The following is a 19452-nucleotide window of genomic DNA, read 5'->3' as shown; positions in this document are numbered from 1 at the left end:
TTTTTCAAAATGCCCCCCAGTTCTTCCCAGAAGGGTCTCACTTTGTATATAGCCAGATGGAGTGGACAAAGGTTCTAATCTCCACACCACACCTAAAGCACATTTCTGAAATTTCTGACTTTGATTTATGTAATTTTTCTGGTGTGAGGTATAGCTGGTGCAAAAAGGTTATGTTGCACCAATCTGTATCTGGCATTAATGACCCCAGTTACACTATCCAGATTGTTGTGCCCAAGTTCGACTCCCATTTGTGTAATCCTGGCTTCGGGCCCTCTCTTTGAAATATGCAATACATTTGAGAAATAAATTTACACACGATCCCTTATCGAATTAGAATCTCTGTATCACTAGACTTGACCGTATAATTTATGGCAGGGTCATAGGTGGTCCTAATTTTTCCCTTTTAAAAAAAAAAAATCTTATTTGCAGATAGCAGAAGAATGTTCTATTAGACCGACCATCTTTATTTCTCAACTGCTCGAATGACATGAGCTGCCTTTGTTGGTAACAGTCCTTGATACACGCTAACAGTCCTTAATACACCTGATCCCCTTCTGGCACCAGGTGTCTAGGATCTTATTACCTAAACTCAAGGGTATCAACTTGTTCTGGGTCAAAGGTGTTTTAGGAGACATCTCCACCTTCCATCCAATACATTGATTTTTTTTTTGCCGTATCTAAAGAATATGGGGATATCAGTTTTCTTTGAAATTACTTTGGTGTCTCATTTGTTTATAAATTCTCCTGCTATCTGTTCACCTCTTGCATCTAGTCCAATTTGTGCCCAGGAGGGGAGATTCCCCCTTCTCAGAGTGAGGTGATAAACCTTATCTAGGCTGTCCAGTAAGTTTTTTAAAAATCTGGTAAATTGAACCCCCCCCCCCACCCCAAATTGTGATCCCATGTCAACTTTTCCATGGAGATTCTAGTCATCTTACCATTCAACAGGAACCTATGGACACACTTGCCATCTGATACATTCGCCATCTGACACATTAAAGAAATCCTGTTGAAATGAAATGGGTAGCAACTGAAAAAGATATTGGAGTCTTGGCATCACCTTAACTCTGCCCACCAGTGTAATGGGCAGAGTCCTCCATGTATCAAGGTCCTCCTCAATCTTCTGGAGAAAAGGGGATAATTAAGTTTGGACAAGTTACATAAATCTTAATCTATTTTTACCCCCAAATACTTAATACCTTCCTGTGGCCATTTGAATTGATATTATTGGCTATAATCTCCATTTGTCAAAGGCATAATTTCACTTTTATCCATATTTACCTTGTACCCCAAGACAATCCCATAATCTTCCAGTGTGGTCTTCAGCCTGGCCAATTACTCCCCCCCCCGACCCCCCCACCACTCCCCCAAAGTTTGTCAAATACACCAACACATCATCAGCAAAAAACGTTGATTTTGTGTTCTACCTGGCCCATCCTGAATCCATTTATGTCTGGATCCTGCCGAATAGCTTCCTCCAGCAGCTCTGTACAAGCAGCACTGGAGTCAATGGACAGCTCTGCCTACTGGACCTACTTGATGTAAACACTGGAAACATCAGCCCAATTGTAATAATTTTTGCTGGAGTTTATGGTATAGTTTTTATGATTTAATGTTATTCCTTACCAACAGAGCCATCCCGCCCCCCCCCCCCCCCCCCACACTGCTTACCTGCCTATCCTTTCAATACACTGTGTATCTCTTGGACATTCAGCTCCCATTGACACCCATCCTTTAACCATGATTCTGTGATGGTGGCCACAACATACCTACCAATCTGTAGCTTTTCTTTATTTCATATGCTGGGTGTATTTAAATACAAAACCTTTAGCCCTAACATCACCTGAATAATTGGGGACACAAGAGTCTGTGGATGCTGGAACCTGCAGCAATAAACAATCTGCTGGAGGAACTCAGTGGATCGAGCATCATCAATTGGGGAAAATGAGGATGGTTGATATTTAAGTTTGAAACCCTTCGGTCTTGACAAAGAGCTTTGACCTGAAACATTGACAATTCTCTTGCTACTCTCCATGATGCAATTTACTCTCCTGACTTCCTAAGGCACAGCCTTCAAGTTGCAAGACAGAAGTGCAAAGCATTGCTCTCCATTTGTCTGGATCATTGCATCCCCAGCAATGTGACTGAAACTTGACACCAACTAGAACAAAATAGTGCACTTGATAGGCAGCAGGTGAACCATTTTAAATTTTCATTCTCTCCATCACCAGTGTGCAGTGCCTGTATTATGTACCAGCTACAAAATGCACTTCAGCTGCTCACCTAGGCTTCTCCAGCAGTACTTCCCAATCACATGACTTCTACTCCCAAAAAGGGCAATGATGGCACTCAGCAACACCATCATCTGCAAATTGCACACCAACTTGCTCTGAAGACTTGGCTTTGGATTGTTGTCTCTTCTCGAAGTCTTTGGGAGTAAGCTGTCCTGCATTGTTGCTGGATCAAAATCCTGGAACTACCTCTCCAATGGCACTGTGGGATTACTTTGCCAGGATAACTGCAGTGGTTCAAGGGGGCAGCTCACCACCACCTTCTCAAGGCCAGTTTAGGGATGGGCAATATAAGTAAACCTTACCTGTGATTCCCAAACCCTGAAAGAAATGAACAGATGAATTAAGGAAATCTGTGCAAATCTCAGTGAAGGAATGGGGATCGGGACACCAAAAGGTAGCATTGTGGATGTTATCATTTATGTTCTAATGTTAAGATGTTAGCTGCAATGCACTGAGTTACATTTGTGCTTCTTTGAAGTAAGAATTGAATCCCAGCCCTCCTCCAGAGATTTGAAAATATAATTCGGACTGGTACCCTACTGCCAAAGTCTTTCAGAAGAAGCAAAAATCCAAAGCCATGATGGATCGTTATGAAGGAAATTAGAGGAATTGACCTGGAATTTGGCCAATATTTATCTTTAATTATCACTGCCAGAGAAAAGTAGGCTTGTAAGAACTTTGTCAGATTGCTGTGTAGGTTTTGTCTGAACTTATCTGGTTTGTATTACATCCCTTTGCCATGTGATAAGAGCTCATCACTATTATCATGAAGATTGTGTCAATCTTAAGATGTTTCATTGTGTTTTGTTTTTGTCAGGAAGTCCCAAGCAAGGCTTCCTTGTACATTGAAAATGCCTTGAAACCCCTGTACCACCTTCAGAGTCAATATAAAAGTGTTGTGAAAGAAAACAGGATACAGGAATGGTTGTCGGGCGCTCTGAGAAGTAGCACAGAAAGGTAAGCATTCTTTGATGCAAGTTTTCTCTAAAACACTCCACTTCATAACTGTGTTACTCTACCAGTCATTCAAAATATAAAAGATGCAATACGTAGGAAATGTTGTCGTTTGGAAAAGTGCCTCAGATGAGGTACCAAGTTGCATTCTTCTTTTGACTCTGGGACGTTAACAAACCCATCACAAAGTTTTTTTTGTTTTTTTTTATATAAATGCTGGTGCTCCACAAGATTTATTGTTTTTTTTATAATTTTTCACACTGAACCGTATCAATCAAAATATATACAAACGATTCTCATTAAATATACACAGTGGCATTTTCTCCCTTTTTTCCCCCCTATCTTCCCTCCCCCCTTCCCACACCCCTCCAAAACCAATAAATATTCAACATATGCAATACAATAAAATCATTAAACAATATCATCACACAATGAAAAATAAACAAGAAAAATGAGTCATCTACTTTTAGACACTGGATCAAGTCGTTTTGTCTTATAATTTTAGAGGGTGGAGGTCTGAGGCAAGCCTTCTCTGTTATGTTCCATGTATGGTTCCCAAATTTGTTCAAATAATGTGACTTTATTTTTTAAATGATGTTATTTTTTTTCCAATGGAATACATTTATTCATTTCCATGTACCATTGCTGTATTCTCAGGCTCTCTTCCATTTTCCAAGTTGACATTATACATTTTTTTGCTACTGCTAAGGCTAACATAATAAATCTTTTTTGCGCTTTATCCAATTTGAGGCCTTATTCCTTACTTCTCTTTTTTTGGTATGTTATCTTTTGTGATTTTATTTAATATCTGATTTAGATCTTCCCAAAACATTTTCACTTTCACACATGCCCAAATTGCATATAATGTTGATCCCATTTCCTTCTTACAGCAAAAACATCTATCTGATAATATTGGATCCCATTTTTTAAAACTTTTGGGGCGTGATATATAACCTGTGTAACCAATTATACTGTATCATACGTAACCTTGTGTTTATTGTATTCTTCATAGTTCCAGAACGTAACTTTTCCCATGTTTCATTTTTTATCTTTGTTTAAATCCTTTTCCCACTTTTGTTTGGGTTTATAGCTTATTTCATCATTTTCCTTATCTTGTAGCTTAATGTACATATTCATTATAAATCTTTTATTTATCGTTGTGTCTGTAATCACATATTCAAAGCTGCTTCCTTCTGGTAATCTGTCTGTTTCCCAATTTATCCTTTAAATAAACTTTCAGTTGATGATATGCAAACATTGTACCATGAGTTATTCCATATTTGTACTTCAACTATTCAAATGTTAATAAATTATTTCCCAAAAAACAATTTTCTATTCTTTTAATTCCTTTTCTCTCCCATTCTCTAAAGGAAAGGTTATCTATTGTAAAAGGGATTAGTGGGTTCTGTTAAGTATACTATGATGTCATCTCCAAGTAAACTGATTTTATACTCCTTCTCCTTTATTTTTATCCTTTTTATTTTCTTTTCTGTTCTTATCAGTTCTGTCAATGGTTCTATTGCTAAAGTGAACAATGAGGGGGATAATGGACATCCCTGCCTAGTTGACCTACTTAATTTAAATTGGTTCGATACATATCCATTTACTGTTACCTTCGCCAATGGTCCATTATATAATGCTTTAATCCAATTAATTTTTCTGGTAGGTTGAACCTCTGTAATACTTTGAATAAATAATTCCATTCTACCCTGTCAAAGGCTTTTTCTGCATCTAAAGCAACAGCCACTGTTGGCTTCTTATTTCCTTGAACTGCATGAATTAGATTAATAAGTTTACAGACATTATCTGCTGTTCGTCTTTTCTTAAAAAATCCAGTTTGATCTTGTTTTACTATTTTTGGTACACAATCGGCCAATCTGTATGCTAATAATTTTGCTATTATCTTATAATCTGAATTAAGTAGAGATATTGGTCTATATGATGCTGGTGTTAATGGATCCTTCCCCATCTTTGGTATTACTGTAATTATTGCTGTCTTACATGAATCTGACAAGTTTTGTGTTTCTTCTATCTGGTTCATTACTTCCAGGAGAGGAGGAATTAATAACTCTTTAAATGTTTTATAGAATTCTATTGGGAATCCATCCTCTCCAGGCGTTTTATTGTTCGGCACCTTTTATAATCTATCCTGAACTTCCTCTATTTCAAATGGTTTTATCAGTTTGTTTTGTTCCTCTTCTTGTAATTTCGGCAGTTCAATTTTAGCTAAAAACTCTTCTATTTTATCATCTTTCCCCTCGTTCTCAGTTTGGTATAATTGTTCATAAAATTCCTTAAAGTTCTCATTAATCTCTATTGGGTTGTATGTAATTTGTTTGTCCTTTTTCCTTGATGCCAATACAGTTCTTTTAGCTTGTTCTATTTTAAGTTGCCAGGCTAATATTTTATGTGTTTGTAATACTTTTGCTTTATTTTCATTATGTTCTTCTCCACCTTGTATGTTTCGTATTTTTTTTTGTCCGCCAATTCTCTCCTTTTCGTTATATCATCCCCTTTTCCTAGTTCCTTTTCTATATTTACTATCTCCCTTTCCAACTGTTTTATTTCCCGATTGTAGTCCTTTTTCATCTTAGTTACATGGGTGTAAAGGGTGGGGCCAGTACTGTGCACACTGCACTCCACCTAAAAGCTCCTTTGCGCAGGCCCGAGGATATGTCCACCCTCTCCCTCAAAAGATGCATACAAATTCAAGCTAGCATGCTGGAACATCAGAACCATGCTAAACAAGGCTGACACCCACCGACCTGAACGTCGGTCTGCCCTCATCGCACATGAACTCCTCAGACTCGACATAGCCGCTCTCAGCGAAGTCCGCCTTGCAGATGTAGGCAGCCTCCAAGAACGCGGCGCGGGCTACACACTCTACTGGTCTGGCAAGCCTCAGGTTGAACGACGCCTATCTGGTGTTGGCTTTGTGGTCAAGAACTCCATTGCCTCCAAACTCGAAAATCTCCCGACAGGCCACTCTGACCGGATCATGTCCATGCGACTCCCCCTTCAAAACAAGCGACGCATCGCTCTCATCAGTGTCTATGCTCCAACCCTTCAGGCGGAACCAGCAGGAAAGGACAAGTTCTACACTGATCTGCGCAACCTCATCCAGCGCACCTCTACAGCCGACAAGGTTGTCATCCTTGGCGACTTCAACGCTCGCGTCGGCAAAGACTCAGAAACCTGGCCAGGAATCCTTGGCAAGCATGGTGTCGGCAAGTGCAATGACAACGGGTGCCTCCTGTTGGAGCTCTGCGCCGAACAGTGGCTTGTCATTATTAACACCCTTTTCCAGCAGAGAGACAGCCTGAAGACTACCTGGATGCATCCCCAATCCAAACGCTGGCACCTCCTGGACTACGTTCTGGTGCGAGGAAGAGACAAACGAGATGTGCTCCACACCAGGGTCATGCCCAGCGCGGAATGCCACACTGACCACTGGCTTGTTCGCTGCAAGCTCAACCTTCACTTCAAGCCAAAGTTCAAGAACAGTGGAGTTCCCAGAAAGAGGTTCAGTGTTGGAAACTTGCAGTCAGACGAAGTGAGAGGAAACTTCCAGGCAAACCTCCAAGCAAAGCTCGAGGATGCAAACTCCCTCACGGACATGTCTCCTGAAACCCTCTGGGCTCAGCTGAAAACGGCCATACTGCAATCCACTGAAGAGATACTGGGCTTCTCCTCCAGGAAAAACAAGGACTGGTTTGATGAAAACAACCAGGAAATCCAGGAGCTGCTGGCAAAGAAGCGAGCTGCCCACCAGGCTCATCTTGCAAAGCCTTCCTGGCCAGAGAAAAAACGAGCCTTCCTTCTCGCATGCAGCCATGTTCAGCACAAACTCCGGGAGGTCCAAAATGAGTGGTGGACTAGCCTCGCCAAACAAACCCAGCTTAGCACCGACATTGGCGACTTCAGGGGTTTCTATGAGACATAACTTATTATCTGCCCTCTAATGAAGGCTTTCATTGCGTCCCATAATATAAATTTGTCTTTCACTGATTTCGTATTTATTTCACAATATGTTTTAATTTGGCGTTCAATAAACTCTCTAAATTCCTGCCTTTTAAGTAGCATGGAGTTTAGGCAAAGGAGGAAAAACCCAACCCCAACCAACCAATTTTCCCCTGCAACCGTGTCTGCCTGTCCCGCATCGGACTTGTCAGCCACAAACGAGCCTGCAGCTGACGTGGACATTTACCCCCTCCATAAATCTTCGTCCGCGAAGCCAAGCCAAAGGTATGTTCTTGGTGGGATGTCCTCCATTCTATTGCTAATAACAGGGGTGAATGATCAGATAGTAATCTCGCTTTATATTCAGTTTTTCTAACTCTCCCTTGAATATGGTCCGACAACAAAAAACATATCAATCCTTGAGTATGTTTTATGCCTACTCGAATAATATGAGAATTCCTTCTCTCTTGGGTGCTGCCTCCTCCATATATTCATAAGTTTCATTTCCTGCATTGATTTAACCTTACATTTGGCCACTTTATTTTTTTACTAGTCTTTTGTCCTGTTTTATCCAACATTGGATCCAAATTAAGGTTAAAAATCCCCTCCTATCAATATATTTCCATGTGTATCTACAATCTTCAAAAAAAATCTTGTATAAACATTTGATCCTCCTCATTAGATGCATATATATTGAGCAAATTCCAAAATTCTGGATATATCTGATACTTTATCATTACATACCTCCCTGCTGGATCTATTATTTCCTCTTCTATTTTGATTGGTACATTTTTATTAAGTAATATAGCTACACCTCTAGCTTTTGAATTATATGATGCTGCCGTTACGTGTCCTACCCAGTCTCTCTTTAATTTGTTATGTTCCACTTCAGTTAGATACGTTTCCTGCACAAATGCTATGTCTATTTTTTTCATTTTTCAGGAAATTTAATAGTCTCTTCCTTTTAATTTGGTTATGTATTCCATTAATGTTTATAGTCATATAGTTCAACGTGACCATCTCATCCTTTTTACACCTCATTTCCGCTTCCTCACCACCACCATCCCCCTTTTCACCATTTTCATCTCTCAGTTTTCCCTTTTTAAACTCAATGTATGACAACACATTTAAAATACAAAATACTCCAACAACTCCCACATCCAATATTCCCTTAACCCCAAATATACTCCCCTCTCTGAGTTGCCCCTTATCCCTTGCTGGACAACCAGAACTCCCCTTTCCATTTAGATTGTGAACCTGCTCGCAAGCGTCAACTGATTTCGAAGTGACGGTTATTCTCTCCCCCCCCCCCAACCCCCGTCAGAAAACACCTTTTTTTACACATTTAATAAAGTTCTCCCTTTTTTCCCCCTTCCTTCCTTCCTTCCCTTCTCTTTCCCTTCTTTAGTTCTTTACATATACATTGTTTTTACATCTTTATATATATTTTATCGCCGTTCTTCATTCTTATTACATCTTTTCATCTCTCCTTCTGTCCTGCAAGCGTCCTGCAAATTCTTGTGCTTCTTCCGGATTCAAGAAGTCTGTTTTGCTCCCCAGGGATAAATATTTTAAGCACAGCTGGATGCCTTAACATGAATTTATAACCTTTTTTCCATAGGATCAGTTTTGCTGTATTAAACTTCTTCCTCTTTCAGAGTTCAAAACTTATGTCTGGGTAAAAAAATATTTTTTGACCCTTTTATTCCAATGGTTTATTGTGTTCTCTAATTTTATTCCTTGCCCACTCCAGTATATTTTCTCTTGTCGTATATCTCAAAAATTTTACTAAGATGGATCTTGGTTTTTGATGTGTCTGTGGTTTCAGAGCTAGTGTTCTGTGTGCCCTTTCTATTTCCATTCCTTCCTGCATTTCTGTCGTTCCCAGGACCTTTGGGATTCATTCTTTTATAAATTCCTTCATATCTGTGCCTCTTCATCTTCCTTTAGGCCCACTATTTTTATTTTGTTTCGTCAACTATAATTTTCCAACATATAAATTTTGTGAGCTAACAACTCTGTGTCTCTTTAATTTTTTTATCACTTTCTTCCAATTTTCTTCTTAAGTCATTCACTTCCATTTCTACAGCCGTTTCTCGTTCTTCCACATTTTCTACTCTTTTCCCTATTTCTGTCATGACTAGCTCTAATCTTTGCATTTTATCTTCTGTTCTTTTCATTTTTCTTTTAATTGCACTAAATTCCAACCATTCTTTTAATGCTCTCATTGGTTCTTGAAAAAAAGCTTTATCTATATTCTGTCCATCTGTTTTACCTTCTATCTCTCTGAGAAGATCTTGGTCTTCTTTCTCTTCTTCTGTGTCTGTACCTGTGTTTGTGTCTTCTTTGTATCTGTGTCTCTTCTGATTTTTCTGATGAGTAACTTGTCTCACTTTGTTGGGTCTCTTCTTGCTTGGCCTCTTGCTGTTGTCCTCTTTTCTGAGCTGCTCATCTGTCGAGCCTTCTGCTGCTGCTCCTCTTTCCTTTCACCCTGTTGACTTTCTTTTTCACCTGGTACTTCACTCCCTCTCCTGCCGCCTTCCTCATCTTCCAGCTGAGAGCCCTGGTGTCGGGCATCCCTCAGCTGGGTGCGCCGTGGTTGCCAACTTCTTGGTTGAGCCCCCCTCCCATCGGTATTTTCCTTTACCTTAGATTGCCCACTGTGCATGCATGACTCTTCACGCATGTGCAGTTGCGCACTTTTGTTTGACTCTGAGAGCCATTTTTGCAGTTCACCGGTTGGGGGGCCGCAACTCTGTAGTGCCGTCACCAACCTCGGAGATCGGGTGCTCTTTTCCATCTCGGCTCCCTGTTCCTTCGTGCAGGTAAGGCCTTCTCCTTTCTTTTCTGGTGTCTCCTTTTTTTCCCATTGTTTTTACTTTTTCCTTCTTAGGTGCCATTTTCTTTCTCTTCTTTGCAACTTTATCTTTTAGTTCTTATATTTTGTATTTATTGAACTTTGTCTTTTAACTTTTTTTCTTATTTTCTGAAGAGGGCTGGTTTTACCCTACCGGCCACTACTGCCATCACGTGACTCCTCCCACCCATCACAAAGTTGAGGAGCACAGAACTTTTCTGATTCCGCCCAACATCACTTCAGAATCAGAATTTATTGTCATGAACAAGTCACAAAATTTGTTGTTTTGCAACAACCTCACTAAGCAAACATTCATATAAACCACCTTACAAAAAAAAGTGCACAAAAATGTCAAAGTAAGGCGGTGTCTGGTTCATTGACCATTCAGGATTCTGACAGTAGCGGGAAAGAAGCTGTCCTTGTGCTGCTGAGTGCTCGTCTTTAGGCTACTGTATCTTTTTCCTGATAGTAGCAGAGTGAAAAACTCATGCAGTTTGGCATGCAGAGTTTTGCCGCCAGCCTTCCAGACTTCTGGGGGGATTCCATCCATACCTGCTGCTTTGCCACTTTTCAGTTGTTCGATTGCCTTATATGTCTCATCCAGGGTGGGAACCTCATCCAGCTCTAGCCTTAGGGGCTGTTGAGGGAGCTGGAGCAGGGCGGAATCTTGGACTGAGCGGTTGGTACTGAAAAGAGATTGGAAGTGTTCTGACCATCGGTTGAGGATGGAGATCTTGTCGCTGAGGAGGACTTTGCCGTCTGAGCTGCGCAGCGGGCTTTGGACTTGGGGTGAGGGGCCGTACACAGCCTTTAGAGCCTCGTAGAAACCCCTGAAGTCGCCAATGTCCGCGCTGAGCTGTGTTCGTTTGGCTAGGCTAGTCCACCACTCATTTTGGATCTCCCGGAGTTTGCGCTGAAGATGGCTGCATGCGCGACGGAAGGCTTGTTTTTTCTCTGGACAGGACGGCTTTGTAAGGTGAGCCTGGTGGGCAGCTCGCTTCTTTGCCAGCAGCTCCTGGATTTCCTGGCTGTTTTCGTCAAACCAGTCCTTGTTTTTCCTGGAGGAGAAGCCCAGTACCTCTTCAGTGGATTGCAGTATGGTAGTCTTCAACTGATCCCAGAGGGTTTCAGGGGACGGGTCCGTGAGGCGGGTTGCAACGTCGAGCTTTGCTTTGAGGTTTGCCTGGAAGTTTCCTCTCGCTTCGTCTGACTGCAGTTTTCCAACATTGAACCTCTTTCTGGGGGCTTTATTGTTCCTGGGCTTTGGCTTGAAGTGAAGGTTGAGCTTGCAGCGAACCAGCCGGTGGTCAGTGTGGCATTCCGCGCTAGGCATGACCCTGGTGTGGAGCACATCTTGTTTGTCACTTTCTCGCACCAGGATGTAGTCCAGGAGGTGCCAGTGTTTGGATCGGGGATGCATCCAGGTGGTCTTAAGGCTGTCCCTCTGCTGAAAAAGGGTGTTTGTAATGACAAGCCGCTGTTCTGCGCAGAGCTCCAACAGGAGGCGCCCATTGTCGTTGCACTTGCCGACGCCATGCTTGCCCAGGATTCCTGGCCAGGTTTCTGAGTCTTTGCCGACACTCCTGTTCGGCTCCGAATCATGGGTCCTCTACCGGCACCACCTACGGCTCCTAGAACGCTTCCACCAGCGTTGTCTCCGCTCCATCCTCAACATCCATTGGAGCGCTCACACCCCTAACGTCGAGGTACTCGAGATGGCAGAGGTCGACAGCATCGAGTCCACGCTGCTGAAGATCCAGCTGCGCTGGATGGGTCACGTCTCCAGAATGGAGGACCATCGCCTTCCCAAGATCGTATTATATGGCGAGCTCTCCACTGGCCACCGTGACAGAGGTGCACCAAAGAAAAGGTACAAGGACTGCCTAAAGAAATCTCTTGGTGCCTGCAACATTGACCACCGCCAGTGGGCTGATAACGCCTCAAACCGTGCATCTTGGCGCCTCACAGTTTGGCGGGCAGCAGCCTCCTTTGAAGAAGACCGCAGAGCCCACCTCACTGACAAAAGGCAAAGGAGGAAAAACCCAACACCCAACCCCAACCAACCAATTTTCCCTTTCAACCGCTGCAATCGTGTCTGCCTGTCCCACATCGGACTGGTCAGCCACAAACGAGCCTGCAGCTGACGTGGACTTTTTACCCCCTCCATAAATCTTCGTCCGCGAAGCCAAGCCAAAGAAAGAAAGAGCAGAGTGAAGAGGGCATGGCCTGGGTGGTGGGGGTCCTTAAGGATAGAGGCTGTTTTTTTAAGACCTCTCCTCTTGCAGATGTCTTCGATAGAATGGTCGGGCCCCCATGATGTCACAGACTGAGTTAACAACCTTCTGGAGATAATTTTCTTGCCCTGAGCATTGGCGCCTCCGTACCAGGCAGTGATGCAACCAGCCAGAATACTTTCCACAGTACACCTGTCGAAGTTTTTGAGAGTTTTTGGTAACTTACCAATCTCCTCAAACACCTCACAAAGTATAGCTGCTGGTGAGCCTTCTTCATGATCACATCAACATGGAGGCTCTAGGACAGATCCTCGGAGACATTGACACCCAGGAGTTTAAAGTTCTTGACCCTCTCCACTTCTGAGCTCTCGATGAGGACTGGATCATGTTCTCCTGACTTACTCACATTACCACTGGCAATTCATTTCATCACTATTTGTGATCATTGATTGTGTCCACCAAACATGATGGATATTCTTTCAGCTACTATGGCACAAACCTCTGAATATCCCTCCCTTAAACTGTCTGCTTCTTCATTGTAGAAAGCCACCTCTTTCAAATCCAATCCCTGGGTCATTTTATTCTGTTAAAAGTGCTAGATAAATCTATTTTGTTGCATCAGATGTATCTTCAGGCTTAGACTGAATTTATTTCAAATATTAGAATTCTTTTTGTCCTGAAATAGTTTAAGAATAACGGATCTGATCTTCTAAAACAGCCATTCTCAACCAGTGCCATTCGCCCCCAACCCCTCCTCAGGGGCCACAGCACATTTAAGGGGACTGAAATCCTTAATAATTGGGCCCAAGGTGTATCAGGGGTAGGAGAAAAGTTGGAAAAAAGCAACTAAACTTTGACTGCTTCACAGGGAAGAGGGCCCATAAACCTTTAGCAGAGTGCTAAGGGAGCCATAGCCAAAACACAAGGTTGAGAATGGCTGTCCTAAAGTAATTTTTTCAGTGATAGCTAGGTACAGTGGCAGAAATAGTGTGAGAAGTCTTGCTGGTTCCCAGTACAAAGGTTTATTGAGCTAGGGCTTTTCTTTTGGAGTGATGGAGGATGAGAGACGACTTAATCAAGGACTATATGATTGAGAGGCATGTGAACATTCCCAGGATGGCAATGGCCAATACCAGAGGACATTGTTTTTTTTTTTGCACAGAGTGGTAGGTGCCTCGAATGTATTGTTGGGGTGGTGGTATAAGCTGATATAATAGGGACCGATATAGGTAAAAATGGAGGTTATGGAGGGAATAGTTAGATTGATGGTTTACATAGGTTGCAACAACATTGTGCATACAAGGGCCTGTGCCAGGTGTAGCCAGCCTTTTAATTTTTAATTTAGACAAACAGCACAGTAACAGGCCATTTTGGCCCAAGAGTACATACTGGGGGTGTAGGTTAATTGGGTAGCATGGATTTGTGGGCCAAAATGTCCTGTTACAATGCTGGCTGTCTAAATTCAAAATGATGAGGTTGGCCAGCCCTGGCTGTACTGTATCATGTTTTAAATAGTCATTCCTTAGGAGAATAGTGATAGTGCTAAGAGCAGATGGTTAGTCAACCTTGCAGCTACTTTGAAGGGCATTTGTTTCTGGTTCCTAAAATCTTCATTATTGAAGGATCAATGGTTGTTGAAACGATTTCCTAACATTGGGATTGGATGAAAGGAAGATGTTCTCTGATTGATAAATTCATGATTGGCCAAAAAGCCCTCTATAAACACAACAAATGATTCAATAAATTCAGGCTGCTGCTTCCTCTTTACAGGTATTATGAAACAGTTTCTGATGTTCTAAGCTCAGTTAAAAAGATGGAGGAGAGTCTCAAGCGACTGAAGCAAGCAAGGAAATCTGCAATTCCAAGTAACATTGGCACAAATAGCGGCATCAGTGATGATAACAAAATCAGGTTGCAACTTGCTCTGGATGTTGAGTACCTGTGGGATCAAGTAAGTAACTATGGTTGCAAGGTTTCATTCAGTTGGGGCAAGATTTCTGTGGGAAAATGTAGGAAATAATTTGGAACTGGCTGGTATACTGATTCTCATATTATAAGCACATCTATTAAGAAATTACATCCAATGCAAATAAGATGTACTAATCAAAGATGATGGTGACTGCTGTATGTCTAAGACATTTCTCTTCCTCCTGTTGGTTTTCACTCTTCTTCACTCCATATTTTACATTTTCTTTAATTTTGATCTTGCAATGGCACCCATCTGCAGGACACTTCAAAGATCTATTCCACTTATTTGTTACTTAGCCCTTTTTCTTGTTTTGAAGATTGAGCTATTCCTTGCGATCTGCAGTCGCAGATTTGAATTTTGCATGAGTCGGATCCCCAACTTAATGTATTGTTACAAATCTGTTACAAATGTAATTTCTTCATTGACATACAGTAGTCCATTAAATATTTCAAGCTCCCCTTCTGTTCTCTTTGTATAACTTCATTGTAGTTCTCCCCTGATTTATTTAAAATTCTAAAATTATTTTATTGTCACATACTAATACATGAAATTCATCAACCCGTGCCTTCCTTAAAGGCACACAAAGAAGTGCCATTAGCAGTGTTTGGAACCCCAATAGCAAGAGAAAGAGAAGCAAAAGAGAGTCCCTTCAGAGACACTGAGAGACCATGGAATTGTTTCCATTGTTTTTGCTGCCTCTTCAGCCGCACAGCTGAACTTACATTTTAATGTCCAATTGGTATGTTTAATGTACTTCTTTATGATTTAGGCTATCTGCTTGCTTTCAAAATAGCACCAAATCAGTGACCTATCTTCCTCTTTCAGCATATTTTAACACCAATTTTTTTTTTTAGCATATTTTTATTAATTTTTTTATACTGAAATCATGCCTTGCTTCTCAACATTAAATCATTAATATGCATTGTATTTGATTTACCAATTTTAGTCTTGTTACTGAAATATTATTAAAACTTTGAAAGAAATGCATGTAAAACTTTTATTAGATACAGTAAAATTCCCATTATCTGGTACCTACGGGGATCACAGATGCCAGAAATGCAAAATTTCTAGTTGATTGAGTCTCGCTCCTACAATGCGTAATTAATACACCGTTTAAAAGACAAGACAGTGTAAAATGCAAAGTAATGGGGAAAAATTCAGTATTGTTGTCTTTAATTATGTAAAGTTCACTTTAATCAAGTAATTCCCTTAACTTACAAAATTTAAATTTGAACCCTGGTCGTTGGCGCTGTAACAACATTGCAGTCGCTGCTAGACTAACCAAGCTGCCTTCATTATTAATCCCCACTCCCCCAAGTTTACAGATCAAGCCTTACTAATAAACCTAATACAAATAAAGATATAGACTCTTATTAGGCAGGGATAGGGAGATACTTTGGGAGAGTCACCCCAGCAGCGAGCGGCATCGACTGGCTCTTCACCCGGTGTCCTGGTCAGGCCCTCGGAACAAACCTGATTCGTGTCCCGGTAGGCCTTCAGCGCAACCCGACTCACCTCCACACCAGTGTCCCGATCAGGCCCTCGGTGCACTTTCCTTTAAATTTGAACCCTGGTTGCTAGCACTGTAACAGTGTGTGCTACCCACTATACTAACTGTGCTTAATTAACCCCTCCCCAAATTTACTGATAAAGCCTTACTAATATATCTAACACTAATTAAGATAAAGAGCCTTACCAGACGGGGATATGAAGACAAATCAGTAGGAAGAATGTTGTCCTAGCAAACAGCTCTTCATCCTGGTGCCACCATTTTATTCAACTTTAATCAAACAGCTGTTGTGGGCAGGGCACGACTGGCTCAATGTTTGCTCCCATCTTCACCAAGGGGTTGTGTGTTGGTTCAGAAAACATTTACTTCTACAATTTTAGACTTTATTTATTGTTAAGAAAAATGTTTTGTTGTATTTTTGTCGGCTGATTGAATGCCGGATAATGGGGATTTTTCTGTATTTGGGCTGCTGTTACGCAGCACAGAAGGAAACTTTGTGACTCCAATGTGTCTCTCATCACTTATTTTTTCCAAAAAATTTATCAAATTCCTGTTCTTTCAAGTGTATTCAAGTGACAGTAAAAATGGCATTTCCTTCAGATGGATATAAGATGAGAAATTTTCAAATGGAAATTCTTAGAACATAGCATGTTTTTGGGGGGAAAAAAAAGAGTCCATTGACAGATTTTAAATAATTTAAAAGCGAATTGGATTAATATTTGTGTAAGGAAAGCCAGTGCCTGAGAATATGTTCCCTGCATCTGTTTCTGGTGCTCTTTGGTGCCCATTTACAATTCAATGGAAACACACTTTCACTAACCATCTTTACCAAAATCATTAGTGGGTGTATCAAGTAATGCAATGCCTTTATAGCACCAGCGATTGGGATTGTGGTTTGAATCCTGCGCTGTCTGTAAGGAGTATGTACGTTTGGGTTTCTTCCCACCATTTGAAATGCACCAGGGTTGTAGGTTAATTGGGTGTAAACTCGGCAGCACGGATTTGTGGGCCGAAATGGCTGGTATTATGTTATATGTCTAAATTTTAAAAAAATTAAAATTTAAAATTTAAATTTAAACTTAATTTAAATTTAACATGTAATTCGAATTTTAAAATTTCACAATTTAGAAATCCAGTATGTGATTTACACCATTAATCTTGAGCGTTATTATGAAAGAGAAAGGTAAGTGCAGGCAGCTCCTTCTTTTCTGGGGTGGAAGGGATGGGGTAGAAAGGTATTGTGTTCCCAGAAAACTGTCTATATTGATATTATCCCATAATCCAAAGCCACACCATCAAGCAATGAGAGTCGAAAGAAAAATGGACACTTGTTTCGTGAGAGGAAATTTTGCCCAAACTGCTGTAATGGCAGTATAGGCCCTCATTCACGTTGTTCTGGTGATACTTTAATACCTGTGGTAATAGTTCACTATTGTAAATGTATTAGTTGTGGAGCTGGTTGATCTTCATCATTGCCTTTCTGTTTCCCAGGTCCAGAAAATGGGTCTGCAGATGTCATCCTTCACACAGTTTGCAGCTCTGCTGGACATTGCACAAGCTGCAAAAGCTGTGGCTACAGCAGACCCTGTCTGATGGCCAGGAGGAAATAACAACTCCACTATCCAGCTGGAACTTTACAGTAAACAAGTCTGCCACTTCAGAACTTCAGTTCACACCTGTAATTCACAACATGAATTGCAAACCTCACTCCTACTCTTCCTAAAGTCTTGTCTGCAGTGAAACATCTGTGAAAGTGGGACTGCAGCTTGTAAATGTCTAAAGAAGATTGTGCAATATCAGTAGTTATGAATGATAATTGATTTGTTAATATTTGAGTGGAGAATTGGACCACCTACTGAGGATGCAGAATTTTAGTAGCTGCGTCAAGCAAGTGCAATTTTTATTTTCAAGCACTTGAAATGTATTTGGAATTGAAACTTCAAACACTAGAATTATGATTTTTCTTTTAATAGTGGGTAAGAATGTAAAGTTAATAATTATTCTAATTTCTGCTCTGCCATTGATTTATCGACATATTTAAATAAATTAACACAGAACTCTTGATTTTGTTTTGCCTGAGTAATGGCTGGAACGTGGAACTTATTGTTGCAGAATGGTTAGGGTGCTGAAAAGAGATCTAGATGCCTTGAAATGGAAATTAGTTAAACACACAAGAGTCAAGGCAGTAAGATGTGTCTCATTCTGCCTATTAGAGCTATTAGAGCAAGGAGATAATTAACTGGATTGTCCAGTGAATGGGGATGTTTTGAAACTTGGCATGGCAGCACCTTGCCCCAGTGAAATTGACTCATGGCTGTCCCAGTAACAGGGTGTGTTGCATATAATTCTGAGGACAGGAAGGAGCTGACAATCAGCAGCGATGGTGGAGAGGTCACTGGCAGTATGTCGACACTCGACACTGTCAGCTGTTGGGTGGGAAAGGTCAACTGCTAGGGGATCCTGATGCTTATTGCATGGGTCACAATTTGTGAACCCCCCCACCACCCCGACCTGCAAATGTTCAAAATGAGCTAAAGTTATTAGTTTTTTGTTTTGTGACTTTATTCAGCAATTTTGGAAAATTTCTCCTGTCTGGAGTTGATGTTGTTAGACTGGTAACGGGCATCGAGCCATAACGCATTATTGACAGCAATCCAGCTGATATATTATGAAAGGGGACAAACAGCAGCTACTCAACATGTTCCTCTTGAGACCCTGGTGGAGAATCCGGGCTGTCACAATCCACTTGTCCTCCGTCCTTATCATCTTTTTATCATTGATTGCTTTTAGACATCAATCTGGCCAGCTGTGCTGTGGCCCTAAAAAAAAAGCACCTGGAATATCAGCTGGTGAGCAGAAGGCCTTAAAATGAGCAGATCCTTTTTATTCCTGGATAATACGTTTGATCTTTAAATGTGGTCTGAATCAGATCTCTTCTGTTGGAAGCATTTGGGGTAAGGTAATAAATCCGAGCCTTACCAACACTGCCTGTCCCAAAATGGAATAAATATTAGGATCCCTTCAACATATTCTGTAGGTCAGCCCTGAAAGTTGATAACTACTCCATTCCTGCTTTCCATTCCCCTCCTTCCTCCACATCTTTCTTTCCCATCTCAGACCCTTGCTGCCTCTTTATGGAGTTGAAATTATTGTTTAAACCCAGGAAAGTTCTCAGGTTTGTATTTTCTCTATCTTGTGTGCATAAATGATAGCTTGATGGCCCTGGATTTAAACTTTACAAAGGACAAATAGACCCATAGATTCTGCCAGTTCAGCACCTTCCTGGAGCCCTTGCTTATGCTTGTGTGATGTAAAAGTTTCACATTCTACTGGTCTGCAGGTGATGCTTAAGGCAGTTCCTATTGTGCCAATGGGAATCATCTTGCTTTTTTGTGCTAATCAAGAAATTCCACCAAAATCTTGCCCATGGTGGATGGATGCAACTTCCCAGTTATGCCATTTTAGAAAAATCTAGGCTAGCATCTTGGGGATAAAGACTCTTGATGCATTAGTAATTTGTTCAAAAGAACTTGTTCCTCCTTTGGAAACCCAATAAAAGATTTCACCCCATTCCCAACATTGATTCCTTCATAGAGTTAACACCCTTTTGTGAAATTTGTTCCAGAAGTTTTTGTTTTTAATGTCCTTCTTATGACTTCTTGTGATTGAATTCT

At 41.1% G+C, this 19452-nt stretch overlaps 1 protein-coding gene across 2 annotated transcripts in view; it reads left to right on the top strand.

Annotated features, from left to right (window-relative positions):
* cog2 (component of oligomeric golgi complex 2) overlaps positions 1-17840 on the top strand; it is a 93629-nt gene extending 75789 nt beyond the window's left edge. For both annotated transcript variants that reach the window (XM_069885054.1, XM_069885053.1), the window contains 3 exons: positions 3112-3251; positions 14070-14250; positions 17270-17840. In XM_069885054.1, the coding sequence (XP_069741155.1) occupies positions 3112-3251; positions 14070-14250; positions 17270-17371 (423 nt within the window). In that variant the 3' untranslated portion in view covers positions 17372-17840. The remainder of the gene's footprint in view (positions 1-3111; positions 3252-14069; positions 14251-17269) is intronic.
* Positions 17841-19452: the final 1612 nt, after the last annotated feature.

This window comes from Narcine bancroftii, chromosome 6 (assembly GCF_036971445.1).
Source record: "Narcine bancroftii isolate sNarBan1 chromosome 6, sNarBan1.hap1, whole genome shotgun sequence".
NCBI classification, from domain to species: domain Eukaryota; kingdom Metazoa; phylum Chordata; class Chondrichthyes; order Torpediniformes; family Narcinidae; genus Narcine; species Narcine bancroftii.
The sequence above is the reverse complement of the archived record's forward strand: the minus strand, read 5'-3'. Positions and strand labels throughout refer to the sequence as shown.